The following is a 27,891-nucleotide window of genomic DNA, read 5'->3' as shown; positions in this document are numbered from 1 at the left end:
AAGTGGTTTCATGTATTTTAAAATGAATCAACAAGCGATTTCATTAGGCACTCCAGACCTGTGCAGATTAATTTTATTGGCATCTCACAAGAGCAGGAGCTGATAGTAGCTGTTCTTTTGTATGGGCCTTGGAAGTTTCTTCTACATAATCTTTAGGAAGGAGAGAGTCATTTGGAAAGGGTTTTGAGGTGCAGTAAAAAAACAGCCCTGCCTGCTATGTTTTAGGGATTTGTGGCTAAAACCAACACAGATACCTTTCATGCGGTTTTAATGGGCAAATATATTTATTGTACTGGGACACAAACTCAAAGAGATTGTTTAATTTGTTGGGAGTCATCTGACATGTACTATTTATTTCAGGTTCTTGGATTACCTTTCTGACCTGTGTGTGTCCAATAACATTGCCATTCCTGTAACTCAAGAGCTCATCTGTAAGTGTGTGCTGGAGCCCAAGAACAATGACATCATGATCAAGACAGAGTGAGTATAACATGAGCCTCATCTTTTTTTGGGGAGAAGACCTTTGGTGGCTTTGAGCTGCCGGCCCACCCAGGGAAGCTTTATGAGAAGGAAGATGCTACAGGGATTAGGAGAAGAGGTGAAAGTAGATGAGTATGTTTTCACTCCATCATCTGGAGCTCTCCTCATCACCTTGCTTGGATTACACACAGACTCTGTTGTTGAGTTACTTCAAAGAGGTTGTTGGTTATTGAAAGAAACTAAGGCTAGTTGCCTGTTTGATAAAAAAGTGTGGTATTGGAGTTCATCATGATTCTGCAGTCTCTAAGGTTTACTCCTCCTGGTGTTTTTTTAAGGGAAGCAAAATAAGAGATTGCAGAAAACATGGAGAATCCCTTGATGCTTTGTCCATGTATCTGAGAGTGTCACATGGAAGAATTCTAAAATCTTTGCATGGGTTTGTTGGACTGGGGCAAATGCAAACGTTGTATTGCTTTGGTCAAATGTGTGGAGGAAAAACGTATATTAAGTACTAGATAAGTTAATATATTGCTTTGCGTGTCATTGTATAGCATAGCGCTTTACTTGGTAGAAATGAGACAGTATGATAAATAGAATTAGGAATGTTTAGGAATACTCCCAGATTAGACAAAGACAGGGCAAGTTATGATTAGTTAGCAAAGGGAGATTTCATGAAAAGGGTCAAAAACTGTGTTACTGGGGATGAGGAGAAGTGAAACATATCAAAGGAATTTAGATAGCAGCAAGTATGAGTACAAGGAGTAAGATGAAACAGACAGAAGTGAAGAGAAGACTCGGATGAGCAAATCTGTGAATGCATTTTAACAAAACATAGATTATGAAAGGGGAAGTGGAAATTAATGGATAGCCACTGCAAGGAAATGTGTGAAAATAAACAAAATAATTGGAGGCAAAAAACAAGTTCAGAGGCTGAGGTGGCAGAAGTATGAGAAGAAAGGGGACCTTAAGCAGAGTGAGAAAGTCATGTGAAACTAAAGAAGCAAAGCCTCTGGACTTACTGTAGTTGAGGTAAAGCGTGTTAGAAGTCCTCTGTTTATGCAGGAAGTAAACTAACTAAAAAGAATGTTTTGAATTAACAGAACAGGAAAAGATAGATTTGCAGTGAAAGAACAAGAAGGCAAATGATAACATATCTCAAGTCACAGAAGTGATAAGGATGAAACATTAGAAACCAGAAAAGGAACAGGATAATGAAAACAAGACAGAGTCACAATGGTGAGACATTGAATTGAAAAAATTGAATGAATTACACCCAGGAAGTGGCAAAAGGCTTTAGGGACATCTGTCCTGGCCTAATCCTGCACGGGGTCCAAAAACAAAGAGAAGAGAAGGTTACCTTTTAATTCTGAGAAAGAGTTAATGCTCTGGCTATTCATTTTTTCACTAGTCCACAGAAAATTGTATGCTACTGTCATACAGAATACAGATTTGTGTGAAGGAGTACATAGAAGAGGCATGAAGTAGGCACCACTGAGCATGGACAGATACTGAGTTTGCTGGCTATAGTTTCATCCAGACATAGGATCTTCCACTTCCAAAAAAGCATTTTGTGATAGCTCTATATTGGAACTGAGACAAATGTGTCAATGAACTTGTGTTCCAGAAAAAGAAAAAAACTGTTTCTGAGTTAAGTTAATGGCACAAGTATTGAAGATAATAATTTTCTCAGACTGAGAGAGGGGATGTAATGAAGGTATTGGGGAAAGATTCTCTCAATAATGGATGTATATCAGGTCTGTAACAGGGTCCTCTTAAGGTCCCTTATGATCTTATCATCTTTTTAAGGCTGAGACCAATGAAGGAGATGTCCCCAGAATATATGAGCATTGAGGACTGTGAGGACGAGGTCTGGCTGACCTGGAGCGACAAGAACAATGACACACATGAAAAAAGCATCCGCCAACTGTCCCAAGAGGCCAGGGCTGGAAATGCCCATGATGAGAACATCCTGACATACTACAGGTAAGAGCGCTGGCTTCTTAATCCGTAGGCAGCCTTCCCTTCTTCTGCTTAATTCCCTTCTTCTGAAGCCTTTCTGGGGTTATGACATGCACAAAATCAAGGTCAAGCTTTCATACTGAGCCCAATTCACAAAGATTTTTCAGTGAGTACATTAAGGGCCAGATGTAGCAAAGAGTTTGCAACTCGCAAAATGCATTTCCGACTCGCAAATAGGAAGGGGTGTCCCCTTCCTATTTGCGACTCGCAATGCAATGCAATTCCATTTGCGACCGCGAAAGCGCTCGCAAATGGAATCGCAGTTACCATCCACTTGAAGTGGATGGTAACCCAGTCGCAAACGGGAAGCGGTCCCCATGGGACCCCTTCCCCTTTGTGTCTGGCATAAAAAATAATTTTTCAGAGCAGGCAGTGGTATAATGGACCGCTACCTGCCCTGAAAAATACTGAAACTAAAGTTTTTGTTTTTTTTTTCAAAGTGCAGCTCGTTTTCCTTTAAGGAAAACGGGTTGCAATTTGAAAAAAAAAAACTGCTCTATTAAAAAGCAGTCACGGACATGGTGGTCTGCTGTCTCCAGCAGGCCACCATCCCCGTGAGTGCCCTGACTCGCTATGGGGTCGCAAATTGCGACCCACCTCATTAATATTAATGAGGTGGGTCTTTGCGACCCCATAGCGACTCGCAGAAGGTGTCTGAGACACCTTTCTGCATTCCAAATTGCGAGTTGCAATTTGCGAGTCGCTGGGACTCGCAAATTGCAACTCGCAATTTGGAATCTTCCTACATCTGGCCCTTAATGCTCTCCTCACCCTGATTTTCCAGTTGTAGGCCACACTTACTCATAGAAAGCATTTAAATCCTTATTTTTGTCTCCCAGCTAACACATTCTGGTCCTTGTAGTCCTTAATTTGTTTTCAGTCGATGTGAAAGCACCATGTACCAGGTGGGGAAGCAAAACTGTCAAGGAATATGACTATTGAGTATGGCGTGTGAAACAAAAAGGTTATTAGCAAAAATGTTTTTCTTACAGTAGTGTGATGTACTCACTACATATTACAACATATTCCACTAAAACAACAGCAAACTGAAAATACAATCAGACATTATTACCAAGATCTGTGGTATTGCGAAACGTACCCAAAATTAATTTATAAATTGTAAATATTTGATTTGGCTGTGTTCTACCAAGTAGCCCTGTTATTTTCTGTTTTCATGTATTTATTTCTCTATTACCCTATCAAACTCTTCATTCAGTGCTTCACTTGTGCAGTGGTTGCAAGTGGTGGGCACTGGCCACCCATATTTGCAAACTGGAACTTATTTTTCATCATCGGTCTTTGACCGAGCGCAAGAGAAAAAGAAGCAAATGGAGAGAAAAGAAGGAAGAAATAATTAAGAACATGGTGTCACAGGGAGAAAGCAGGGATTAAAAAGATCTTGAACGAGTGAGTTAAAACACAAGACGTTGACTGCAGTGGAAGAGAGAGGCATCTGATAGGATCAAAATTAGACTGCCCTAGTATTCATCAATCTAAGCATTTGGTAGCACTGGCAGCTAGCTCTGCACTTATTATTATTAATAGTAGTAATAGTAGATAGTAGTATACTATTATTATTATTATTATTTTACAGATTAAGCAGAGTCTGCTTTCCTTTCCTATCTTTGCCCCTCTTTACTGCTCTTTGTCAATATCTTACTCTCTCATTTCTTGCTCCTTTCGATCCTTTTTCTCGCCACATTTTCTTTGTAGCCTGACTGTGGCCTGTCTTGCAAATAAACCCATTTCTGTATGCTATGGTTTCTCTTATCTTTTTGTATTCCTTTGATGTTGCTTTCGCTTTTCATACATTTCCTTCTTTGCCTCTCTTTCACCTTCCCTTCTCTTTTGTTTCTCTTCTTGCCCTCGTCCCTCCTCATCTCTCCTTTACCTCATTCAATCTTTTGACTCCCTTTCTCAAATTTTTCCTTTGTCATTCAAAAATGTTCCCTGTTTCATACACATTTCCACTGTTTTTCTCACTTCTCTCTTCTCCATCTGATAAACTTTTTGTTGTTGTGCCATTTTCATTTTGTGACTTGCAGGTACCAGTTGAAGCTATTTGCCCGCATGTGTCTTGACCGTCAGTATCTAGCCATTCATGAGATCTCCAAACAGCTGGGTGTGGACCTCATCTTTCTCTGCATGGCAGATGAGATGCTGCCCTTTGATATTCGTGCCTCATTTTGTCATCTTATGCTTCATGTGCATGTGGACCGTGATCCACAGGAGCTAGTGACACCTGTGAAGTTTGCCCGTCTATGGTCTGAGATCCCTACCACTATCACCATTAAAGAGTAAGCCCTGAGTAACTTGCTGGGACCGTTTAAATGTGTCATTGTGTGGTGGGTTGTTTCTCCTAGCTAGTAGGTGGCAGGACATGATAAATAGCTGTTCGGAGGAATGACTGGCGGTTCGGTGAGACAGATTCATGAGTGGGTGTGTCAGACTAATTGTTGGGTGAGGTACACTGATGGCTTTGTGAGACAGATGGATGATTGGAGGAGGCTTTTTAGTGGTTAAAGAGATGCATAAATGGAGTGAAATAATTAATTGCTTTGTCATTACTTTTGTGAGTCCATGCACTGCATATTTGGAAGAAAGGGATGGTACAGTGAGATAGATTTGTAGTTTGTTAGTTTGATAGTTTATTGAGGCATATTGATGGGTGGGTAAAAGGACTGATGACTGGTTGGGAGAAACAGTTTAATGGCTGAGTCCAGCAGACAAATATTTCAATAGGATGAATTGATGAGCAATTTAGTCTAATTGGTGGCTCAGTGAAACAGATCAATGGTTGGGCAAAACATACCTATAAGTTAATTAGATAAATTGTTGATTTGGTGAAATTAACTGAATTGATACAGTAGGGAGAAGGATCAATAGTTAAGGCAGATAACTTTATGACGGGGGAAGATGGATTTATGTTTGAATGTGATGGTTTGTTTAGTAGATTGATTGTTAGTTTAAAGATTGATCGGTTGAGTGAGGCAAATTTATGATTGTGTCAAATGAATTATTAGTTGTGTTACAATACTGAGGAATGACTGAGGTGTTTTGATGTTTGGGTTATCAAAACTGATGCTTGAGTGAGGCAGATATAAGCTTGTGTGAGGATGACTGGAGGTTGTGTAATTTGAGGATGAAGATTTTGTGATTTTGTGAGCTAGATTTACTGCTAGATGAGATGGATTCACGACTGCTGTGAGGAGTTATGTTGGGTGAAAAGCAGTGATCTTTGATTTATAATTTAAGGTTAGGTGGAATTGCATTAACAGTTGAGGGTTAATGAGTATAATAGTGAGAGTGATGGTCGGGAAACACAGGCAAAATGGTCTGATATGTAGGCTACACCAGTATATTGTTAGGTGAGATGGCTTGATGATTCACTGAAATGAAATGGTAGTTTGATGAGGATTGGCATTGACAGGTATGATATGGAAGTAAATCAGCGATCTCTATGGGAGAGTTGAGTGCACAGATGGTTAAGATGAGTCAAACCCAATGTGGGATGAGTTGAAAGTGGATGAAATTAATCCATGACATGAGATATGTTTCAGAAGCTGTCTAAAACAGGGGTGGGTGAGGTAATGCATAACTTGGTAATGTGATTATGTGCCTGGGTAAGAAAGGGTGTTTATAGGAGTTGTTGATTTGGTAGGTTAATTTGAAAAGCCCGTGGCTGTGGGAGATGCATCTGTTAATTGGTTCAAGAGATAAATGAGCAATTTTCACTGCAACTATAGTAAGCGTCTAGGTGAAAAGAGTTGGTAATTGAATTAGATATATCATCATTGATTCATGGGTGGCCAAGTTGCATGGGAATAGTAAATAATTTGGTTGCTGAATGGAAAGGGTGGGTGTCTCTGTCGGCCACTTGATAGCTGGGTGAGAAAAGTTGGTCACTGAGTGCAATTTGTTTTTATTGTCTTTGGAGAAGTAGTAGCCCAATAAGATACAACCATAGGTCAGCATGATTGATAAGCCTATAATATTTCCTGACATCTGCAGAATATTGCCTGAACTATGGCTGTTTGAAGTTTTAATTCTAAACTTGATTAGTTAACAGCAAACCAAAACATTGTAGAGGCTTATCTAGTTTATAATGCTGTCTCTAATTCCTATCTGCTCTCCCTCCTTTCAAGTTATGATTCCAATATGATCGATTCCCGGGATGATAAGAAAAACAAGTTTGCCAACACCATGGGGTTTGTGGAGGAATATCTGAACAATGTGGTGAATGAGGCAATGCCCTTTGCCAACGAGGAGAAGAACAAGCTGACCTTTGAGGTGGGAATATTTTTCTTCTCTGAGTATCTTAGTCAAAAGTCATCACCTCCCAGAGCTAAGCTAACATGATCTCAGCAATTTCAAGGGAGCACAAGACTCCTCTAGTGAACCCACTGTAGTCATATATTAAGTCAATGCAGTCATTGGTTACTGATTTTTCCACATTGCTCCTGCTGCTAATGAATCCATGATTTTTATTTTGTACTGTCTTACTATCCTTTTTTTAGGTTGTCAGCCTGGCTCGACACCTCATATACTTTGGTTTTTACAGCTTCAGTGAGTTGTTGCGTCTCACCCGGACTCTTCTCAGTATTATTGACTGTGTACAAAACCCAAACATGATGCTCCAAGCTATGTACACTGAGGATGGATCTGGTAAGATTTAATTTATTCTCTTCATCACATGCTAAGCGATCATTAAAATGATATAATAATACAGAACTTGTAAGATGGATCTCCTGGTTATAAGCCAGGAAAAACATATGGCCAGTAAGACATACATTATTCTTTCTCAGCCATATGGCTCTTAATCTTACCTCACCTTCGGAAGCCCCTCTACAAATAGGAAGATATTAATTGGTCTAGACCAGTAGTTCCCAACCTGTGGTCCGCGGACCCCCAGGGGTCCGTGACTCATTCCAAGGGGGTACGCAGGCCTGGGCTGGGAGAAAGGCACTTCTCCAGTGGGGCCTCTGACAAATACTTGCGTTGTGTTTTTATATTTATTATTTCCTTTGTTTAGCAGTTTTAAAAGCACTGCAAAGCTCGTGTACAACAAAAATAAAAGTGTCAAGAGAACTCTATTGATTAATGTACCTGCTGGAGAAGAATGAGAGTTTTGGGCAATGGCAGTTTTGACTCAAAGGTAGCGCAGATGGTTAGTATGCCTGCTGCAAAGAACGTGTATCATGCAAAGAACAATATTTCTGCATGGCACAGTGGGTTACTGCTTTTGTCACAGAGATTCTTTTGTTACTGTGCAGTTCATAATAATAATCTAGCACAGTGAGCTCTGAACTGCCGATAAAGAGCTACATGCACACATTAGAAAGTTGTTTTTCCCTAGTCTTTCCTTTTCCTTATGCTGCTAAAAAAGGTTTGCTTGTGTAGAAATACATTCTTATTACTAACATCCTCGCTAATCACTGTGCTGTGTTCTCAATCCTAAATTTGTGCTTCTCCAGACCTAGCACTCTTATAAAATGCCTGCCAGTGCGGATGACATGTGAATCCTACACCTTGAGTCCCCTGTAAAGTTCCCTGACATCCTACAGTGGTATGAGAGGTGCTTTAAAACAAAAGAAGTACATATGATGGAGAGGCTAGGGAGAGATGAGAGGCCCCTATGGATTACTTCCTTCCCCCATCACTCATTTATGTGAGAAAGCTTTCTCAGATCTTACATACCTAAAAATATCAAAACAGAAATCGCTCCAGAAATGTAGAATCTGACCTGAGGATTCACCTTTCCTAAATAAAACCACACAATGAAAAGGTAGTCGCCGAGATGCAGCGCCAACCTTCCCAATAATGTTTAGATTTTTGCATATTTTTTTCAATATAAAAGAATTATATCTGTAGTAATTTGAGGATTTGTTGGTGTGTACTTGTTATAGTTTTTGTGAATTATTGTTTTAATGCTTGAAATTTAAATCGTACAAATTGCTGGGGGTCCTCGGCTTCCAGTAATGATTCATTGGTAGTCCTCAGGAGTCAAAAGGTTGGGAACCACTGGTCTAGACAATCAGTATCAAACTGAATCTGGAGTATTGCTCTATGGTAGTTTCAATATTGAAATACAGTGACTTCAAAGAAAAAGGTTTTCTAAAGCAACATGTTTTTCTTTGGTCCATTACAAATGAGTTCAGAAAGTACCAAAACAACAAATGGAAATACTGAATCAGAGAGAGAGCAGAGGAAGAAATGTGTTTTAAAACTGATGCTCCTGAGGAACTTTAAACTATGACTTTAGGCTTGTAAAAGGTAGTCAGACATGAGGAGTGGAACTAGGAAGAAATCAACTTACCCATCTGTTAACCTACAGGGCTCCTTATGGGATGTGGATTGTGGACAGTAGATTTAGTGATGAGTGGGTAAAAATGTAGCCAAAGTGAAAGACTAGAAGCAATATTTAGCCAAAGCTTGTCAGGTGCACAGACTAGGTCTTTAAGAAAGGCATTCACAAATTCTTGTAGCTATGCTGACCTAAAGATGTGCAGTTTAATCACTTATTATATTGTCTGTGTCTGTAACTATTTGTATTATAAACAGTTACAACCCAAAGAAACTAGCTGTTATCTTGCCTTTCCACCACAGGAAACTGTAAATGGTTTGCAATGCTGAATTGTGCACTTTAAAATGTAATAAACCTATATGACATATATACATGTGTGTGTGTTTATTACCTAGTAGCAGTTGCCACTAGGTACTTATTATTAGGTCTGCTTTCCATAACAAGAGTGTTTTTGGTTTGCTGTTAACTTTGGTGCTGTTTTATTAATCTTCACAAAACTTTCCAAAAATATAGTTCATGCACCTCAGCTCCTTCTTGGAAAGTTCTGGGGTGATCTGTCAAGGTGGGGCCGAAAAAAAAGGGGGGGTCCCAAAACACAAAATCCTCAAGCATTTTTGATAGACTTCCTTAAACAAGGCTACAGCGAAAATTGCTGAACGGAACTACATCAAATTCGTCAAGAAGCTAGATCTTGGTTCGCAAATTGTGTTTTTTGTGATTTGGTGTAAATCTGTTTAGTAGTTTTTGAGAACTTAACATTGAAAAATAATTGCATATCTGTATGGTTGGGTCCAGGAGATTCTTTCAGGACTCTTGTGGGAGTGGCAATTTGAAAATAGAGCACTCTCATTGGCCCAGGAAGCTTTATTTCCCTTGGGCCATCTTGCTCCCCAGGAGTAGTCAGACTCCTGCGAGAGCAAGCGCTCTGATTGGCTGCCAGCAACATGAGAAAAATGTTGCTGGCACCTATAACAAGACTCGAGGATTTAGTCCTCTATCCTGAAAGTAAAAAAAAAAAATATATATATCACGGGGGTAGCCCTAAGCAGCCCCCTAAACCCCATGAGGGGAACCTAGAGGAACCAACCTCATCCTCCCCCCCCCATGACTAAGGAAAAAAAAAAACAGCAAAAAATGGCACTATCCCTCAAGACTCTTGCGAGATCAGAAAAACAAATGTCAGCCGGGCCCCATTTATTATGTATATGCCCAATAGAGCCCATCCCCGGGGCTGTAATGCGTTTCTATGGGGAAAGGGGCCTGTGGAACCCACTCCCAGGCTGCAATTTGTTTATATGGTGAGGGGGGCCATGTCCCCTGAGCCTCCAGAGGCCCAAGGGAACCCACACCCAGGCAAAAATGTGTTTATAAGGTGATGGGGACCATGCCCCCGCCACCCCCAGGAGCCTCCAAAAGCCTGAGGAGTCCAATCCCCAGGGCTGAAATAGCTTTATATGGGGATGGGGTGTTTGTCCCCACTCCCTCAAAGCCATCATTTATGTCATAGAGCATGCCATGAATGATGTAATATGTGAGATCATAAGCAGTGCATGGAGGGGCACAAGTTATAGCTAGCGCTGTTAAAAACGTTAATGTTGTCATTGACAAACTCACCTAACTATAACATTACTTTAACCTTTCTTTTTTTCAGTGAGAAAACAGGTTGGACAAAGGAGATCAATTATGTCATTTAACATGTCATGAATGATGTCACATGTGCGGTCATAAGCAGTTCACGGGGGTGAATTTACCTAACCATAGATGATGAATTTAAGTAATGTGTAGGTTTTGTTTTGTGATTTAAAAAAAGAACATTAACACACACCCCGTCATGCACTGCTTATCTTTTATCCCCATGTGTCCAACCCACAGCAGCTCACTAACCCCACATTGCTTTATCTTCAGCCATTTGCATAGTCTTCAGCAATTTGCAGTGAGTGTTGGCCACCGGCGCACTCCCATAGATGGCCAATCCCCACTGTGCCCATCCTTTCACCGGGTACTGTACCCAACCAAACACTGTCCGCCACACCCGATGCACACAGCCAGAGGTCATGTAGTGGTTGGCCAAGTGGAGCTGAAGTGGCCCAAAATCTTATTAACATTTTTTCCAAGATTCAAACCTACTATAGGATTCAACAATCCTGCTAAATAATTCATGTTTGTATATTTATTTTGTTATTGGAGTCCCTTTGTGAACGCCCACATGAGCATAGGGGTCAGGATAGGATCATCCGTCCCTGTTATGCCCTTTTTCTTTTCCCAACTTGGTTCTGTAGCATGCTGGGAAATGGCAGCTGCAATGGAAATTAATCTGTGTGGGCCAAACAATCGGAGCATAGCGGATTTGCAAATCGGTTGCCCAATTCACAAACACAATAGCGGACAGAGGAAAACGCTCTGTGATCCAAAAGTGTGCCTTTGTTTCTTATCCTGAATTCCTAAATCCACTGTGAATTTGCGACTGCAGGGAGGATCCATGGATTAATGGTTCACATATCACTAAAATTGACCTCCTCATGCAGAGACTAGAAAATTCTCAATTACTAATTTCTTGACAAATACTCCACATATTCACACTTTCCAGAATTTAAAGCATTCCATGAGTTAACTTTTGCTTTCTGTTAGAAATGGGGTCTTTGGTTGGCAGTCAAGTTACCCCCTGTCCAAGCAAGGACCCTCACTTTAGTCAGGGTAAAGGAGAATCACCCTCAGCTAACCCATGCTTACCCCCTTGGTAGCTTGGCATGAGCAGTAGGCTTAATTTCAGAGTGCTAGGTGTAAAGTATGTGTACCAACACACACAGTAACTTTACGAAAGCACAACAAAATGACACAACACAGGTTTAGAAAAATAGAAAATATGTATCTAAACAAAACAAGACCAAAACGACAAAAATCCACAATACACCAGTCAAGTTATCACTGAAAATGCAAAAAGAGTCTTCATGTAATTTTAAACACAAACTAACACTGTTATCGCGAAAATGTACCTTGGGCTTTTTAAAAATTAACCCAGCTCGGGCGGGTGTGCATCAAAAAGGGCTTGCGATGCGTCAATTTCACTTACAAGCGAGACCTTGCGTTGTTTTTCCTTTCGTCAGGTCAGGGTGCGTCGTTTCTTCTCTCCGCAGGAGAGCGATGCGTCGATCCGGTCAGCACTCTCGGTCAGGGCAGGCCTTGCGTCGTTTTTGCACGCCCAGCGGTGTTTGCGTCGAAAATCCAGCCGCACGATGATCCAAAAACCATGCAGCGTGGGTTGCGATCTCACCAGCCTCCGTCAGCGATGCTGTGCGTCATTTCTCCAGTGCCGGGCGTCAATCTTCGGGTCGCGTTGCAGGGGAGCATCGATTTTCAGCCACAAAGCCGGCTGCATGTCGATTTTTCAGCCTCAGATCAGAGTTGCATCGATCTTTTCCCCACACAGCATTCTGTGCGTGGAGTTGTTCCTCTTAGGCTGCCAGTTTCACCTTCCAGGGTCCCAGGAACTTAATGTGCACCACTTGGCAGAGTGGGAGACTATCCAGAGACTCCAGGTGCTGGCAGAGAGAATTGTTTGCTGTCCCTGAGACTTCAAACAACAGGAGGCAAGCTCTAAATCAGGCCCTTGGAGGTCTTCACAAGAAGGAAGGCAACCCAAAGTCCAGTCTTTGACCTCTTACTCTGGCAGAAGCAGCAACTGCAGGATAGCTCCACAAAGCACGGTCACAGGCATGGCAGCTCTTCTTCCTCAACTCTTCAGCTCTTCTCCAGGCAGAGGTTCCTGTTGGTTTCCAGAAGCGTTCTAAAGTCTGTGGTTTTGGGTGCCCTTCTTATTCCCATTTTCTCCTTTGAAGTAGGCCTACTTCAAAGCAAAGTCTCCCTTGAATGTAAAATCCTGCCTTGCCCAGGCCAGGCCACAGACACTCCCCAGGGGGTTGGAGACTGCAATGTGTGAGGGCAGGCACAGCCCATTCAGGTGTGAGTGACTACCCCTCCCCTCCCTCCTAGCATAGATGGCTCATCAGGAAATGCACACTACACCCCAGCTCCCTTTGTGTCACTGTCTAGTGTGAGATGCAACCAGCCCAACTGTCAAACTGACCCAGAGAGGGAATCGACAAACAGGAAGAGTCACAGAAATGGTATAAGCAAGAAAATGCTCACTTTCTAAAAGTGGCATTTTCAAACACACAATCTTAAAATCAACTTTACTAAAATATGTATTTTTAAATTGTGAGCTCAGAGACACAAACTCCACAAGTCCATCCGCTCCCAAAGGGAATCTACACTTTAATCAGATTTAAAGGTAGCCCCCATGTTAACCTATGAGATGGACAGGCCTTGCAACAGTGAAAACCGAATTTAGTAGTATGTCACTGTCAGGACATATAAAGCACATTACTACATGTCCTACCTTAACACTGCATCCTGCCCTTGGGGCTACCTAAGGCCTACCTTAGGGGTGTCTTATGTGAAAGAAAAGGGAAGGTTAAGGCCTGGCAAGTGGGTACACATGCCAAGTGGAATTTACAGTTAACCCTGCACACACACACACACACACTGCAGTGGCAGGTCTGAGACATTATTACAGAGCTACTTATGTGGGTGGCACAACCAGTGCTGCAGGCCCACTAGTAGCATTTGATTTACAGGCCCTGGGCACCTCTAGTGCACTTTACTAGAGACTTACTAGTAAATCAAATATGCCAATCATGGATAAACCAATAAACCATACAATTTACACAGAGAGCATATGCACTTTAGCACTGGTTAGCAGTGGTAAAGTGCTCACAGTTCAAAATCCAACAGCAACAGGTCAGAAAAAAATAGGAGGCAGGAGGCAAAAAGATTGGGGATGAGCCTGCATAAGCAAAAAAGTCCAACTTAGTGCAATACCAATTTAGTGCAATTCTGTTTAGCCATTTTACCAATATAAAGGAATAAAAAAATTACAACTTTAATTCATTCTAGAAAGATTCACTTGGTTATAAGAGGCAGAGGCTGGTTAATCACTCTCTACAAAAAGAATAGGTGCTTTCAAATCCCCCTAAGATCATGTCATTGTTAATTTAGCACCAAGAATACTACCAATTGCATGAGAAATGTGGTTGCTCTCTTTACTTACCCCTAATTGAACACCTGTTTAAAAAAAGCTTCTCAGAGGTTCATCAGTTGCTGTAGGCATGAGGTCATTTATTTGAAAAAGTCAAGTAGGTGGCAGCAGAGTTGGTCTTAAAATAGAGATTCTCTTTTGGCTTAGATGTGAATTCCTCCTTTGCCAATGACCCTCCCAAAGTGTCAGACTAGTCGATCTGGTAAAGGGATCTGTATGTCAATGGAGGGAACAGATTTTAGTGGCACCAGAGGGACTTTAAATTTGTTTTCCAACTTGACAAATTACTGGTTTTCTCTCCGTTTTTCTGATCCATATCTGCCAAACCTGGGTGTGACTACAGCACCAAAATGGTCCACTCATCAGTTACACTTAATAATGTACTAATTAATGTGATGATTGAGTTCTACTATGTTGGACCTGTCTCCAGTGGGTTCTGGTCTAGAGCAGTTGTTCTTAATCTTTTGAAATCTGTTAACCCTCCACTTAATCTTTACTTGAATCCATAGATCCCGCAGGGAATCGTCCCTTAAAGCCGGGACCACTTTAGATGATTTGAATCACAAACAGTACACAGAATATACAGAAGCATTCATTCATCAAACAGATTCACAAATTATGAAATACTTTATTTAATTCACAAATATAAAAAAAGTTTTCATTTTAATAGGAAGGCTTTTCCAAATTCAGTAGAGGTCACTCATTGTTGATACTATATTCTGATATACTTGCACTGTCCCCACGAATCAATTTGAGGATACTAACTTCATTTTTTATCTCCAAATTCAAAGTCCTTCACATATACAGAATATTTAAAAATGTGTAATTGTACATTTTGTTTCTCTATTTACATACACTTTATTAATCTGCTAAATGTATTTCATTTTCTAAGCAGCCACAGACACCCTGAGTAGGCTTTGTGAACCACCAAGGGTGCCTGGACCACAGGTTAAGACCCACATGTCTAGAGGAGTCAAACTCCACAAAAAGAATACAAAGTTTTTATGTGAACAGTCAAGCCATTCATGTCCCCTTTGTGTGCAGTAAAAGAAGAAGCAAATGTTGCTATTTTGGAGCTGTTTGATTAAAGTATCCAGACAGACAAATTGCAAAGGAAAGCAGAGAACCCCTAGGATTGTGAATGCATTATGGGAAACAGCGACAATTGTGAAAGCAATGTACAGAGATGTTACAATACTCATACAAATGTATTGAGTCTGTGGTAAATCGTTCTCAAGGTTATAAGAATGTTGATTAAAATCTGAAGGGAATTTCTCATGAGCCTTTTTCTGCACTGCAGATCACATGCTCACAGGTGTTTGTCCTTACCTTTACACTAAACACTCTCATATCCATTGTCTCAACTCATTATAAGGTGATCATGTTGGACCTGCGCTATCCTTGTGTTGCTTCTGTGGAGTTGTTGAGTTGGGCAAAACCTATTGCCTCGCCAGAGGTGGCTAGGAGAGGATCCAGGAAATGAGCTGCCCCACCCTACTAGCTGCTTCAGATTAGTTAGCAATGAGAAAAACCAACAGCAAATGTTTCCTTTGAAGCCATGAGGTGTTTAAGAACTGTGATGGGCCTCTACTAATCACTAGGGGTGGACGTAGAATTCCACTCTGCCGGTGGAGTTCACAGAGCTTTTTCTCTCACGCGGCTCACCAATGTTAAGTTGACGAGCAAGAGGAATTGCTGTGTTGGCAAGCGCAAGCATGATATCTGAACACCAGCGTTTGTGGCAGGTTGCGTCCGCTCACTTTGAGAAAGAAGTTTGTCTCCTCTGGCACTCTGCGTGATGCTGATTGTGCTGATTTTGCAGCATGGGAGAAACTTCTAGTACTGAAAATTAGCACAAACAGTGCAACTTACCCAAACTCCGCCTCTCACAGAACTCTGCATTGCGTGGCAGAGTTTTTTCGGCACTTTTCTGAGTTCAACGTGGCAGAATTCGGCAAACTCCGCCGTGGCCTACTAATCACTGGCATCGAACACTGCAGATAAATTTTAAAAAAAAGGATGAACATGCAGATATTGCCATTGTTCAACGTTCAGAGAATATTATCCAGGATTTATTGTGTTACTGCTTTGGTACTACATCCTCCGCAAAAGCCATACTGTTATGAATTAAGCAACTTGTTTTGATTGGTCTTGACCCATGTCTGGTCACATCCGTCTCACCAATGCTGCATTTTCAATTGTACAGAATGTGAAACTTCATTTCCAAGCTTCACTTGTGGCTCTGGTGCAATGAAAACATTAGGCTTATAAACGGTACTTAATTTGAGCCGAGGGTTGCCAGTGAGCACCACCAGCAGGCCTGTTAGGGTCCGGGACACCAAAGGTATTCCTGATTATCATGGTCCCGATGGAGGTGTTCCCGATTACCAAACTAGTTAACCAGACTAATAAATATGGTTCTGTTATTCTACTTGCTGCTTTGAATCATTGACATGTAGGAGCCTTGCATCTCCTTGTTGCAGAATTACAAACTGGAATGTAGTGTCGTGCCAGTGACGTAACTGGTCGCGGGCACTACCAAGTTATTTGTTAAGAGTGAGGGGTCATATTGTTAGACCCCCTTCATGTCGTGAGATACTAATGTGGTCGTAAATCACGTGGGGTATAGAGCATAAATAAAGGAGGTTGGCAGGTGTGTTCTAGGTAATGTTCAGTACAGAGGAACCAGCCTGACAAACTGAGAGAAATAAAAATACAGTGGTGTGTGTGTGTGGTCACTTTACCTCCTGTGGCCAGCCGCTGGCGCTGAAGATTGGAAGTGTGTTGTGGCCACATAGAGAGGCCACTTAGAGATCGGTTAAAAAATCAGCCACAAAAACTGTCCAGCACAAATAACATTTGTGTTAATTTTTGTTTTGTTTTTACTAGTTTTACGCCAAAGTTATAAATGAGTAGAAAGAAAGGGCACGACAATGTAACAATATTTTCACTATTTAGTGGCAATAATTTCTTTTTTTTTTTTTTTTCTTGTTTTGTGCTTAACGTTAGCACTAGCCGGTGTAGTGATTTGCATGCTCAGTGTAATGACCTACTGATCCCCTGGCAGGCTGAGGGCTGGAAGGTTATAAACAAGCATTTGCAATGTAATGGGTCTCGCATTTGCTCAAGTTAAAGCTATTAGTATTGTAAATTCCTAACTCAACTTCTCTTGCCACATAAATTGAAAATAGAAAGTAAAACATGACATTGAAAGTGCCATAGCTGCAATGAGCGAGAAAGAGAGAGACAAAAAGTAAAAGCAATTCCCTCGCAGTCAAACGTATGGACAATCGTGCAATTATCCATGTAACATGGGCAAAGCAGTAACAAAACCACCCCAAGAAGGGACAAATGTAAAGCATTTACCAATGATGATGAATAATTTTTGAAAGGCAAGCCCACCAATGAGTGAAAGTGATCGATGTGCAGTGGGCGTGGTGAAAAGCCCACAATTCTTACAACAGGTGAAAGTACTTGTATGCTCGACCTACTGAATGCAATCACAATGTGACGGGTGGGCTGGCGGAAATGAACCATGACAAAAATACCAAAAGAAAGCATTAAGGGACCAGGTACCAAAAAAAACAAAATGCTATTATATTAGCAACTTCTATCTGGTTTATATTTTATGTTGAAACCAGTTGTACAGTAATCTTATGCATCCTCCAACCACCCCCCAAAAATCATGAACAGAAAGGTGCATGGAGCCCAGAATGAATGTGGACTAGACGGACCACCAGACCCAACATGAAAGGATTCAAACACAAATGCCCAGCTTAATCATTGATCTTGGCACAGGGAGTGCCAGGGGTCACAAATCAGCCAGCCTACACCCACAAGAACACAGTGGAAACCGTGTCCCAAGGAAGGGAGTTGACATATCCTAGTACAAAGGGCAAGGCTATCACAATCAGACCATTATAAAGAAAATATACTCAAGCAAAGTGTGTGAAATGGTTGTTGTTTCTGCCAGTCCTGGACATCTTGATTCTTCTGTAACTTTCTCATATATACAGGGCTCCCAAGCTTCTCACATCTAGAGTACAGTAGCTCATCCAGCCCACAAATTTCTCTTTTTATTTTGGGAATTGTAGTCTTGTTCACCCTCCTATAACGTCAGGACTACTTGTTCCCAAATGCAAATCCAAAAATCTGGAATGGGTAACTTACTTTCTTATGTATAAACCTGGTCAACTCGAGAGCTCGGTACATCATGTACCCCTTTCATCTTTCATTTGCTACTGCTAGTATCCAAAACCCAAAAAGGGGAAAGGCATGAAGAAAAAAATGCAACTTGCATTTTTGAGGGACAACAGACAATTGGCACATGAGGTGCACTTTTCTTTCCCCCTTTTGCACCCTCGGGGCAGCAGTGGGCACGGTGGATACTGGAAGGTCAAATTTACTATTCTAACTCCAGTCCTACAATAGATGGGGAAAGAACAACTTTCCCCCAAATATTCCAGGTGGCTTATTTAGTATTCTATTCCCAGTCCTGAAATAGTTTAGGGAAAGTTATAAATTCCCCAGGTTTTTTTTAGAAAGGATTGAAAAGTAGTATTTTTGAATGGCAGAAAGTGCTACCCTGAGGACATTGTTCAGGGCAAAGCACAAGCCAAGCTCCATCTTGGAATTAGAGGGCAGGTCCAGGACTCCTGTTCCTGTGGTTGTTGTGGTGCTGTCCGTCATGAATAAACCACAATGGTCAGGTTTTCAGTTCTAAACTCCCTTTCATCCCCCAAAGAGGCGCTGATGTTCAGGAGTGATGGACAGCACCAGTCTGCTTCATAAGTGCCCGCGGGCATCCGAACTGGTAAAAGTTAGAAGTAAAGGAGCAATGTTTACTGAGATGCTGCAGGCTGTCACTGTTCAAGGACAGTTGTTCGTCTACAGAGCTTTTTACCTGTACAGAAGTGAGCTTTGTGACATTTTAGCATACTGAATTGTATTTTTCATTACACCACTGCATTCTTCCAGGACCGAATGATATATTTAGAAGTGCTAACTTCCATGAATCGGGAGCTGAAGCTCTTTGTAGTTTACAAGCATGCAACTCTATAAAAGCCTAGTGTAAGTGTTTAAGCCTAGTGTAAGTGCTGATTCCCATTTAGAACTTGATTCTGTGTATACCAGTTAGAGGAATGCTTCACAATATTACTAACACTATCACTGATGCAAAGCAGTACAAGGTGATATACAGTGGGGGGACACAGCCATGTACAACATGAGGCACACATAGACATACAGTAGGTGACCACAAAAATGGGCTCAAGTTTTCCTAAGTCAGGTATGAGCAGCTCATGCAGACCTGTTTTTTTCCTCCTCATACTGGGGGTTTAAGCATTGGGTCTATAACAATGCAGAACTGCAAGTACCAGAATGCAAAGTAAAATAAATAACAGGACTAGATAAGCTACTCGTGGCTGACATTTTGCAAAAGAAAGAAAGGCATTTTTAGTTTTAACCATTTGCAAGTTGAAGGAAATCATTCAAAGCTGGGGCCTAACAAGTCATTGCCGCACCACCCCTGAATATTTATTTCTTTAGTGGTCCACTAACAACATACAGCACATAAGCTGGGTAGAAACTGAGGTTACATGGTGTGCAAAATAACAATGGGCTGTGAAGTGGTCTGAATATTTACCAGTGGTTGAGATTAATTCAAACATTCCATCCATCTATTTTTGTATTCTTTATTATGCTGCCCTAAGTGGGACAGGTATGCCCAGACATGGGTCCTGTATACACTGTCACAGGAACCAAACTATACCTGGCTGATGAGCCCATACCAAGGGCGCAATCGGTCCTGTGTTGTCTGTGTTCGGGTTCAGCGAGGACCTGGCTTGGCAGTTTGGGCATGATTGTTCCCATTGGAACTGAGTCAAGATTGATTTGCAAATAGCTGGGTCCAAACTGAGGTGGCATGGTGTGCAAAATAATAATAGACTGGGAGGCGGCCAAGTAATTACAGTGGCTGAGATTAATTCAAGTATTCCATTGTTCACTTTAAAAAAAAATACTTTACTACAACAAATAATGGAAGCATTTTTGGAGGGCCATGGTGGTCAGGCGTCAGAAAACAGTTTTTATGCTTGTTGTGAAGAAAGAAACTAACCTGGGGGAGGGGAGGCAATGTATGTTCTTATGACAAATAATAGAGAGCAACCCCTCAAGCCAAGAGAACAGTGTTGTTTTCACCAGTCCGCTCCTCTCAGTGTACAAACAAACCTATGTTGTATATCCACATACATTCAATTCCTACAACTCACAAAATAAAATAAAAAACCTTCATGCCAAAATAAAAGAAATATGAATGCTAGAGTGCTAGAAAGAATATATATGCTTTTAATCCGATAAAAATTAAAATTAATTATTATTAAATTTAAATATATACAACCAAATCCTTACAAAAATACATGTAAAGGAAGAATTGAATTAGACCAATCAAAATGTCTTCTGACATGTGCACTTCTATTTCATGGTCACTGACCATTTATAAAATGTAATTCTTATGTAAAAATGACGAGTGCATATAGATAGTGTTCTCAATATTTTTGCTAAACAGTTTCAGTGATGAAATGTAATAAAATCCTCCTTCAGGACTAAAAACAGATACACGACCTTCATTTATATAAAACATTATATCAATCAAACATTGATAGAGCAAGGCAAACCACCCATGAGGCTTTCAAGGCGCTGATAGATTAATTGATTTGTCTAGAAACACAGGATGTTAAGTCCAGACTCAAACATGGTTTCCTTTCGCCAAAGTCCGCAGCTCAAGCCGCTATGCCAAACCCTCACCCTGTCAAATTAATTTTTACAGACATAATTAATTTCAAACGTTGTCGATTCCACGAGATATTCATGCAGACGTTCTTTAAATTAGCATCAGTTAAAATAAATAATAAGATTAAAAGCTTATATATCTTTCTAGCGCTCAGCATTCGTATTTGTTAAATTTTGGCATAATGTTTTTGTTTATCGCTGAGCTGTGGGAATTGAATGTATGTATGTTTGTGATTAGGTTGGTTTATTTGTACACTGAGGGGAGCTGACTGTTGTCTGGGATGTACATAAGTATTCCACAGAGAAAAATGCCACACTGTCTAGAAGTAACCAGCTATACAACGCCGAACCTCACTGTAGATGGCATAACGACCTGTCGAGCCTGGCACCCCGAAACAAAGGTGGCATGCAATTAAAAGAGTTTTTCACTGCAGATTTCAGCAAAATCGGCCTTACGCTGTACTATTTCCATCGGTTGTCATTAATTAAAACATATGAACTGTTCTCTCGCGCTCACAGCTCTATTGTGTCCTAATGAATCTATAAAAAACATTGGCGTACGAAGTCTTAAGCTTCTTCAAAGTCTCTAATGCTGTTTTTGTCCTGAAAAGTGCTTGGCAAACACAAAACTTGAACTTTGGTATTTCCCAAGCGCCCTTCATCCTGTCACACCTTTAACAAGCAACGATGGATGGATGGGTCATGCAGCAAAGTGGGAGGGGTTAGGGCACAGGCAAGCAAGGACGGATCATTAACACAAGCATTTGCAATGCAATGGGTCTCGCATTCACTCGAGTTAGAGCTATTAGCGATGAAAACACCTAACCTGACTTTTCTTGCCACATAAACTGAAATTGAAAAGTAAAACAGTTTCACATAAGCGAGCTGACGCCTGCCATGTGCATGAAGGAGACACAAAAGGAAACAGAAGTTCACTCGCAGTCAAACGTATCGGCAAAAGTGCAATTATCCATGTAACTGGGAAAAGAGCAATTATCTATGTAACAGGGTCGATGTCATGCAAAGCGCTTGACTACTGCCCAGCGAGATTGCACTGCGTAGGAAATATAAAGAAAAAGTAGATCAGAAGCCATGTGGAAAACACAGAGCTGCGCATGTTTTCAATAGTTTACTGGTGCTCTCGAGGAGGACTAAACACCGGAAAAAGCATGATGTATGCATGCCTTTCACTAATGAAATCAAGAGAATTTTAAAAGGCAAGCCTATGAACCAACCAAACTGATGGATGTGACATGGGTGTGGTTAAAAGCCCACAGAGCATTTACAACAGGGGCCAGAGCGTTTGCGCGCTCTGCCCTAATAAAGGAGGCTTGGATCACTCTGGCCCATTCCAAACTGTGTGGATCTGAGTCAATGGGGTCCATTTTGCTGTGCTCCCTGCCCCAGCCTAGATCAGCACAGCTGCAAGCTGTTAATAAGTATAAATGCAAACTGTGAACAGTTTACACTCAGCTCTAGATTGGCATTTGTGCTAAAAGGACATTAAACACTGTTTGCACAAATATAACCACTACATAAGGCCCAACAAGGGAATAAGCAACTAGCTATCAATAGCACCGCAGATGCTATGGTACCTGGACGTAGGGGTTTGATGGGCCACTGTCCTGCAATCAGTTGTGTGTTTTTTGCTTTTTTTAGTGCTAAACATGGGAGTGGAGATACAGGAGAATTGTGTACTTTCATTAGGGCCCATGGCATCTTTGTTTTGCCATGAAGAAGATACCTGTGTTAGATGGTACTTCAGATTTGAGTTTGGCTGAGCTCTGCAGAGCTACAACAGGAGAAGAAGAATCCATTTATTCATCTATTTCTGTCACCTGTTTCCATTTCATCATGCAAGCAGTTTTGGAAGTTGAGCACCTCCTCCAGCTCCCTCCATCCCTTGTGGTTTGACATAACTCTAGTTTGAGGTTTTTTCTTGAAACGCTCAGTATGACACCGGCCCCCTGAGCTGGTGAAAAATAACAGCTGATTGGTTGTTGATGGCTTGAATAGCCGGACATCTCTAAACGTAGGCTCTCCACTCCCCCAGTCATGTTAATGTCTTGCGAACCTCCTTCACTTCTTCCACAGCTCCCTTTCTAATCTGCATCCCATTTCTTCTCTTCTAGGAAAGAACGTCCGCCAATCTATCCAGGGGGTGGGGCAGATCATGTCTACCATGGTGCTGAACCGGAAGCAGTCTGTCTTTGTGCCACCCGGGCTCGGGTCTGTTGTTGCTGCAGACACATCTATCAAGCAGAAGAGCTCAGAGCATGAGAATGTCATTGTGATGGAGACCAAGTTGAAGATCCTTGAGATATTACAGGTTGGTGGGGATGGAACTCCCCATCCCCGGGAACTGGGTGTGGAGAGGTTGCAATCATGCTCATTTAAACTTGCTGAGGTCCCTCACCAACTCACTTCTTCCTTCTGTTCATTCAATGTCTATTTCTTTCTTTTTTCTCTCTGTGGGACTACTGAACCTGACTTTCTTTGTCTCCTGGGGAGTACTTATCCCTACTGCCTTTGTGTGGGTACTTATTACACCCCCTTTCTAGTACCCTTGTTTCTTTAACTTTCTTTAGATTAATTTATATTTCCTTTCCCTCTCTTTGGAGATCCCACATTTATCGCTCTCTTTGAGACCTCTTGCTACCAACACTTCTGTGATATTTGTCACAGAACCTCTCTTTCGCTACTCCCAACTCTCTCTCTCTTTCTTATAGCACAGCAAGATTGGACACATATTATGTATCCATTTCTGGCACCCAAGCACAAGAGATGTCTCATTGTTTAAGGGGACAGTTATGGATAATTGAACCACAGTGTATCTAGGGCCGGACACCATGCTGATGGAAGTGCGGCCCACAAAACCATGTGCATCAAATGAAAGAAAATGTTTGCTTGACATTAAGGGCCTGATTCAGACCCTGGCGGCCGGTGACCGCCAGGGTCACCGGCCACGGGAGCACCGCCGACAGACAGGCGGTGCTCCAAAGGGCATTCTGACCGCGGCGGTTCTGCCGCGGCCAGAAAGGGTAAACCGGCGGTCTCCCGCCGGTTTACCGCTGCCCTTGGAATCCCCCATGGCGGCGCAGCTTGCTGCGCCGCCATGGGGGATTCTGACACCCCCTACCGCCATCCTGTTCCTGGCGGTTCGCCCGCCAGGAACAGGATGGCGGTAGGGGGTGCCGCGGGGCCCCTGGGGGCCCCTGCCATGCCCATGCCAATGGCATGGGCACGGCAGGGGCCCCCGTAAGAGGGCCCCACTGTGTATTTCAGTGTCTGCCTAGCAGACACTGAAATACGCGACGGGTGCAAACTGCACCCGTCGCACATGCCCACTCCGCCGGCTCCATTCGGAGCCGGCTTCCTCGTGGGGAGGGGTTTCCCGCTGGGCTGGCGGGCGGCCTTCTGGCGGTCGCCCGCCAGCCCAGCGGAAAAGCCAGAATGGCCTCCGCGGATGGTGGTTCCCTCCAGGCGGGCGGCGACCGCCGCCCGCCAGGGTCAAAATGACCCCCTAAGACTTAGCATGGACAGGTATATGGAAATGTATTTTGGGGATTACAATCAGAAGGACCATTTAGAGTCTAATGAAAAGTACTTTTGCAGCAAATTTGTACATGAGCAGAAAGAAAGGGAATTGTTTTTACAAACAGTATTTGCACAATATGACGCCAAACTTAGTATCAGGTTGGGGGGTGTGGCTAGTGCTCACGCAAGATGGCGGCTCCTCTCTAAAGATCAGTCGAGCCCACCATTCAACGGGCTGTATTAGAGGTTCTAAAGTGCTTTTCGGAAGGACTTGTGCAAAGCCCTCTACCCCTAATTGTGTAGACACTCTGATCGTGGCTTTGACCTGAGCGAAATATGGAGTGGAAGCCACCTTTTAGTCAGGATGCAGTAATCCGGCACCAAAGCCAAGATGGCGGCTTAGGAGCTACAGAACACTCGCTCCATCTTCAGCGGCATGTTCTAACCTTCAATGCAGGACAGGCTGACCTCCCAGACATCCCCCAACAACTGCGAGAGACCATGGTTTAGACTTCTCTACAGCTGGTGATCTCACACCAGCGAGCTCCCAACACAGTTGATCTGCCTGTTAAGGCTCAGAGAACCACACAGCCAATGAAAGCAGCACCTGGTTAAACAGGCTTCAACGCGGTAAGAGTCCAGAGATTTTACTCTGTGGGGCCCAACTAATAGGTACTACGAAGGACCTTCTCTCGTTTTGTCTAACAGAGAATCTGACTACCTGTGTATGACTCTGTATGCTGGCTTGATTATAAAAGGGGAGATCCTCTTATGCCATTTGATTAAACAAATATGCTTGGGCAATGTTTAATCTGCCAGCACCATTAACTCACAGTGCGACCAGAAATGAAATGGAGCTAACCGCCTGAGTGCCGATCCTGGAGGCGTTTGGCAGCAACTTCCATAGTAAAAGTCAGCGCACAGTGACCTATTCCTACCTAAAGATATTTTACTCTCTTAGGCACTTGGATATTCCTTGGACATTTGTTCTTTCATCTGCATAGTTTGCATCGGTATTGATTAACATCTTTATTTATCCCTCGAATATTAGACTCAATTAGATGGATTCAACTAGGTGTGCTCTGTGACATTTGCTATTGATATTGCTATGGATAAATACAACACTCACCAGACCGCTTTCTTGCACTGGTCCAGCTTGCTTTAGAAACATTTTCAAACATTCTCCTTAAGTACAAGGGTGTGTCCCTAAAAAGACATTTCCCTTTAAACACGTCCGATCAACTATTAATGCGTCAGTGTCAGTATCATTTGAGCTGTACACATGGCAAAACAGAGAGAACACAGAACACCTAAGGATAAAGAAGCCAAAATGAGTCTCAAATGCTCAACAAAGAAAGTGTCAATTCCTGAGTCACCTGCTAAAGAGAAACAAGACAACCAGACTACACTGAAAACTAAATGAAGTCCATGATATCAGACAGAGTACAAAAATCAATATGGACACGTTGCAAACGTAAGTCGCAGCGATCAGGAGAGATATCAAGGACCTTAACATAAGGATGACAAATGCTAAAAACCATATCAGCTTAACTGAGGACCACCTATTAGCCCAAGCCAAGCACAACATCCAGATGGATAATGATATAACGTGCCTTAAAAGAGACCTGACCGAGTTGGAGGATCAAAATATAAAAGCTAACCTTAGAATTTTTGGTCTTCCCGAAGATGTAGAAGATAAAGCCCAGTCACAATCGCCTTTTTGGAGTCATGGATCCCCTCAACTCTTGGCATTACCTTCAACAAAGACTTTGAAATTGAACGTGCACACAGGGTCCCTTTATATAAACCAAAGAACCTATTGACGGCAAGCGCTTTGATATTCAGACCTTTGCACTTTTAACATTCTGAACTAATTTTGTGAAGAAACATAAGGCAATCATTTGGCAAGGCGCTAAGATCAGTATTGCCCAAGACTATTCCAGGGACACTGTCAATAGATGGAAAGGCTTCCTAGTGCTCAAACGCTCACTATTAGAATGAGGGATCCAGCATTCCTTCATTGGCCCGGCCAAATTTAAGATTGTATATTAAGGCAAGACCCATGTCTTCTCGGAACCGTCCGCCGACCTTAAAACTTAAACTTGAGAACACACTGGAAGTTAGCATGGACGACTCTTCAAACATATCTGTGTGATAACACAGTATTTTATTTTTCTCTCTCTCCAATGCAATCAAATCATCTATTAACACTGGGGCGAATCACCACATCAGGTCCGGGCCTATAAATTATTCCCCCAAGTTTTACTGGGCTTTATCAGTCATGCAATGATATGTTATATCGGATCTGCCTACTCTCTCAACTAACATCGGTCCTTATTTTCAAATTAACTAATTAATACTTTAGTTGCACTAACTTACTCTGACCAGCTCACTGCTACACAAATTCAGGGTGCTCACATAGCTCCACACACACTTTGTGTTGTCTATTCATGCAATTCACATCCATCCCCAAAGTATTCACATGCATTTACACATTGTGAAGTCCCACTTTGTACATATGTTTTGTCCTTTTACTCACATAGTCAGATTAAAACTTTCACTGTTATCATGTTTATATCAAATGTTGATGGTGGCCTTGTGCCCCCTCTATCTGCCTGCACCTGCGAGCGTTACACACATCCCCACAACACACACCTCGTCTTTTCGGGCTTCCCCTTGTTCTTTAGGGAGATTTTCCCTTTACACTTTGTATACCCACGACCTTCCATCAATGTGCTATCCTTCCTTTATTTTGTTCCCATTTGAGTCATGTGATATTCAAGTTGGCACTTCAGCCATATCATACCTTATGGCCATCCGCCTCACGAGATCATATACAGGGAGTGCAGAATTATTAGGCAAATTAGTATTTTGACCACATCATCCTCTTTATGCATGTTGTCTTACTCCAAGCTGTATAGGCTCGAAAGCCTACTACCAATTAAGCATATTAGGTGATGTGCATCTCTGTAATGAGAAGGGGTGTGGTCTAATGACATCAACACCCTATATCAGGTGTGCATAATTATTAGGCAACTTCCTTTCCTTTGGCAAAATGGGTCAAAAGAAGGACTTGACAGGCTCAGAAAAGTCAAAAATAGTGAGATATCTTGCAGAGGGATGCAGCACTCTTAAAATTGCAAAGCTTCTGAAGCGTTATCATTGAACAATCAAGCGTTTCATTCAAAATAGTCAACAGGGTCGCAAGAAGCGTGTGGAAAAACCAAGGCTCAAAATAACTGCCCATAAACTGAGAAAAGTCAAGCGTGCAGCTGCCACAATGCCACTTGCCACCAGTTTGGCCATATTTCAGAGCTGCAACATCACTGGAGTGCCCAAAAGCACAAGGTGTGCAATACTCAGAGACATGGCCAAGGTAAGAAAGGCTGAAAGACGACCACCACTGAACAAGACACACAAGCTGAAAAGTCAAGACTGGGCCAATAAATATCTCAAGACTGATTTTTCTAAGGTTTTATGGACTGATGAAATGAGAGTGAGTCTTGATGGGCCAGATGGATGGGCCCGTGGCTGGATTGGTAAAGGGCAGAGAGCTCCAGTCCGACTCAGACGCCAGCAAGGTGGAGGTGGAGTACTGGTTTGGGCTGGTATCATCAAAGATGAGCTTGTGGGGCCTTTTCGGGTTGAGGATGGAGTCAAGCTCAAC

At 42.1% G+C, this 27,891-nt stretch overlaps 1 protein-coding gene across 1 annotated transcript in view; it reads left to right on the top strand.

The window, feature by feature from the left end:
* ITPR3 (inositol 1,4,5-trisphosphate receptor type 3) overlaps positions 1–27,891 on the top strand; it is a 467,836-nt gene that overhangs the window by 295,845 nt on the left and 144,100 nt on the right. The window contains exons 17-22 of the mRNA XM_069238858.1: positions 361–480; positions 2,287–2,463; positions 4,545–4,796; positions 6,645–6,789; positions 7,017–7,164; positions 22,820–23,016. Coding sequence (XP_069094959.1) covers positions 361–480; positions 2,287–2,463; positions 4,545–4,796; positions 6,645–6,789; positions 7,017–7,164; positions 22,820–23,016 — 1,039 coding nt within the window. The remainder of the gene's footprint in view (positions 1–360; positions 481–2,286; positions 2,464–4,544; positions 4,797–6,644; positions 6,790–7,016; positions 7,165–22,819; positions 23,017–27,891) is intronic.

Source organism: Pleurodeles waltl, chromosome 6, assembly GCF_031143425.1.
Source record: "Pleurodeles waltl isolate 20211129_DDA chromosome 6, aPleWal1.hap1.20221129, whole genome shotgun sequence".
NCBI lineage: Eukaryota > Metazoa > Chordata > Amphibia > Caudata > Salamandridae > Pleurodeles > Pleurodeles waltl.
This window is presented reverse-complemented; position numbering and strand designations above follow the sequence as displayed.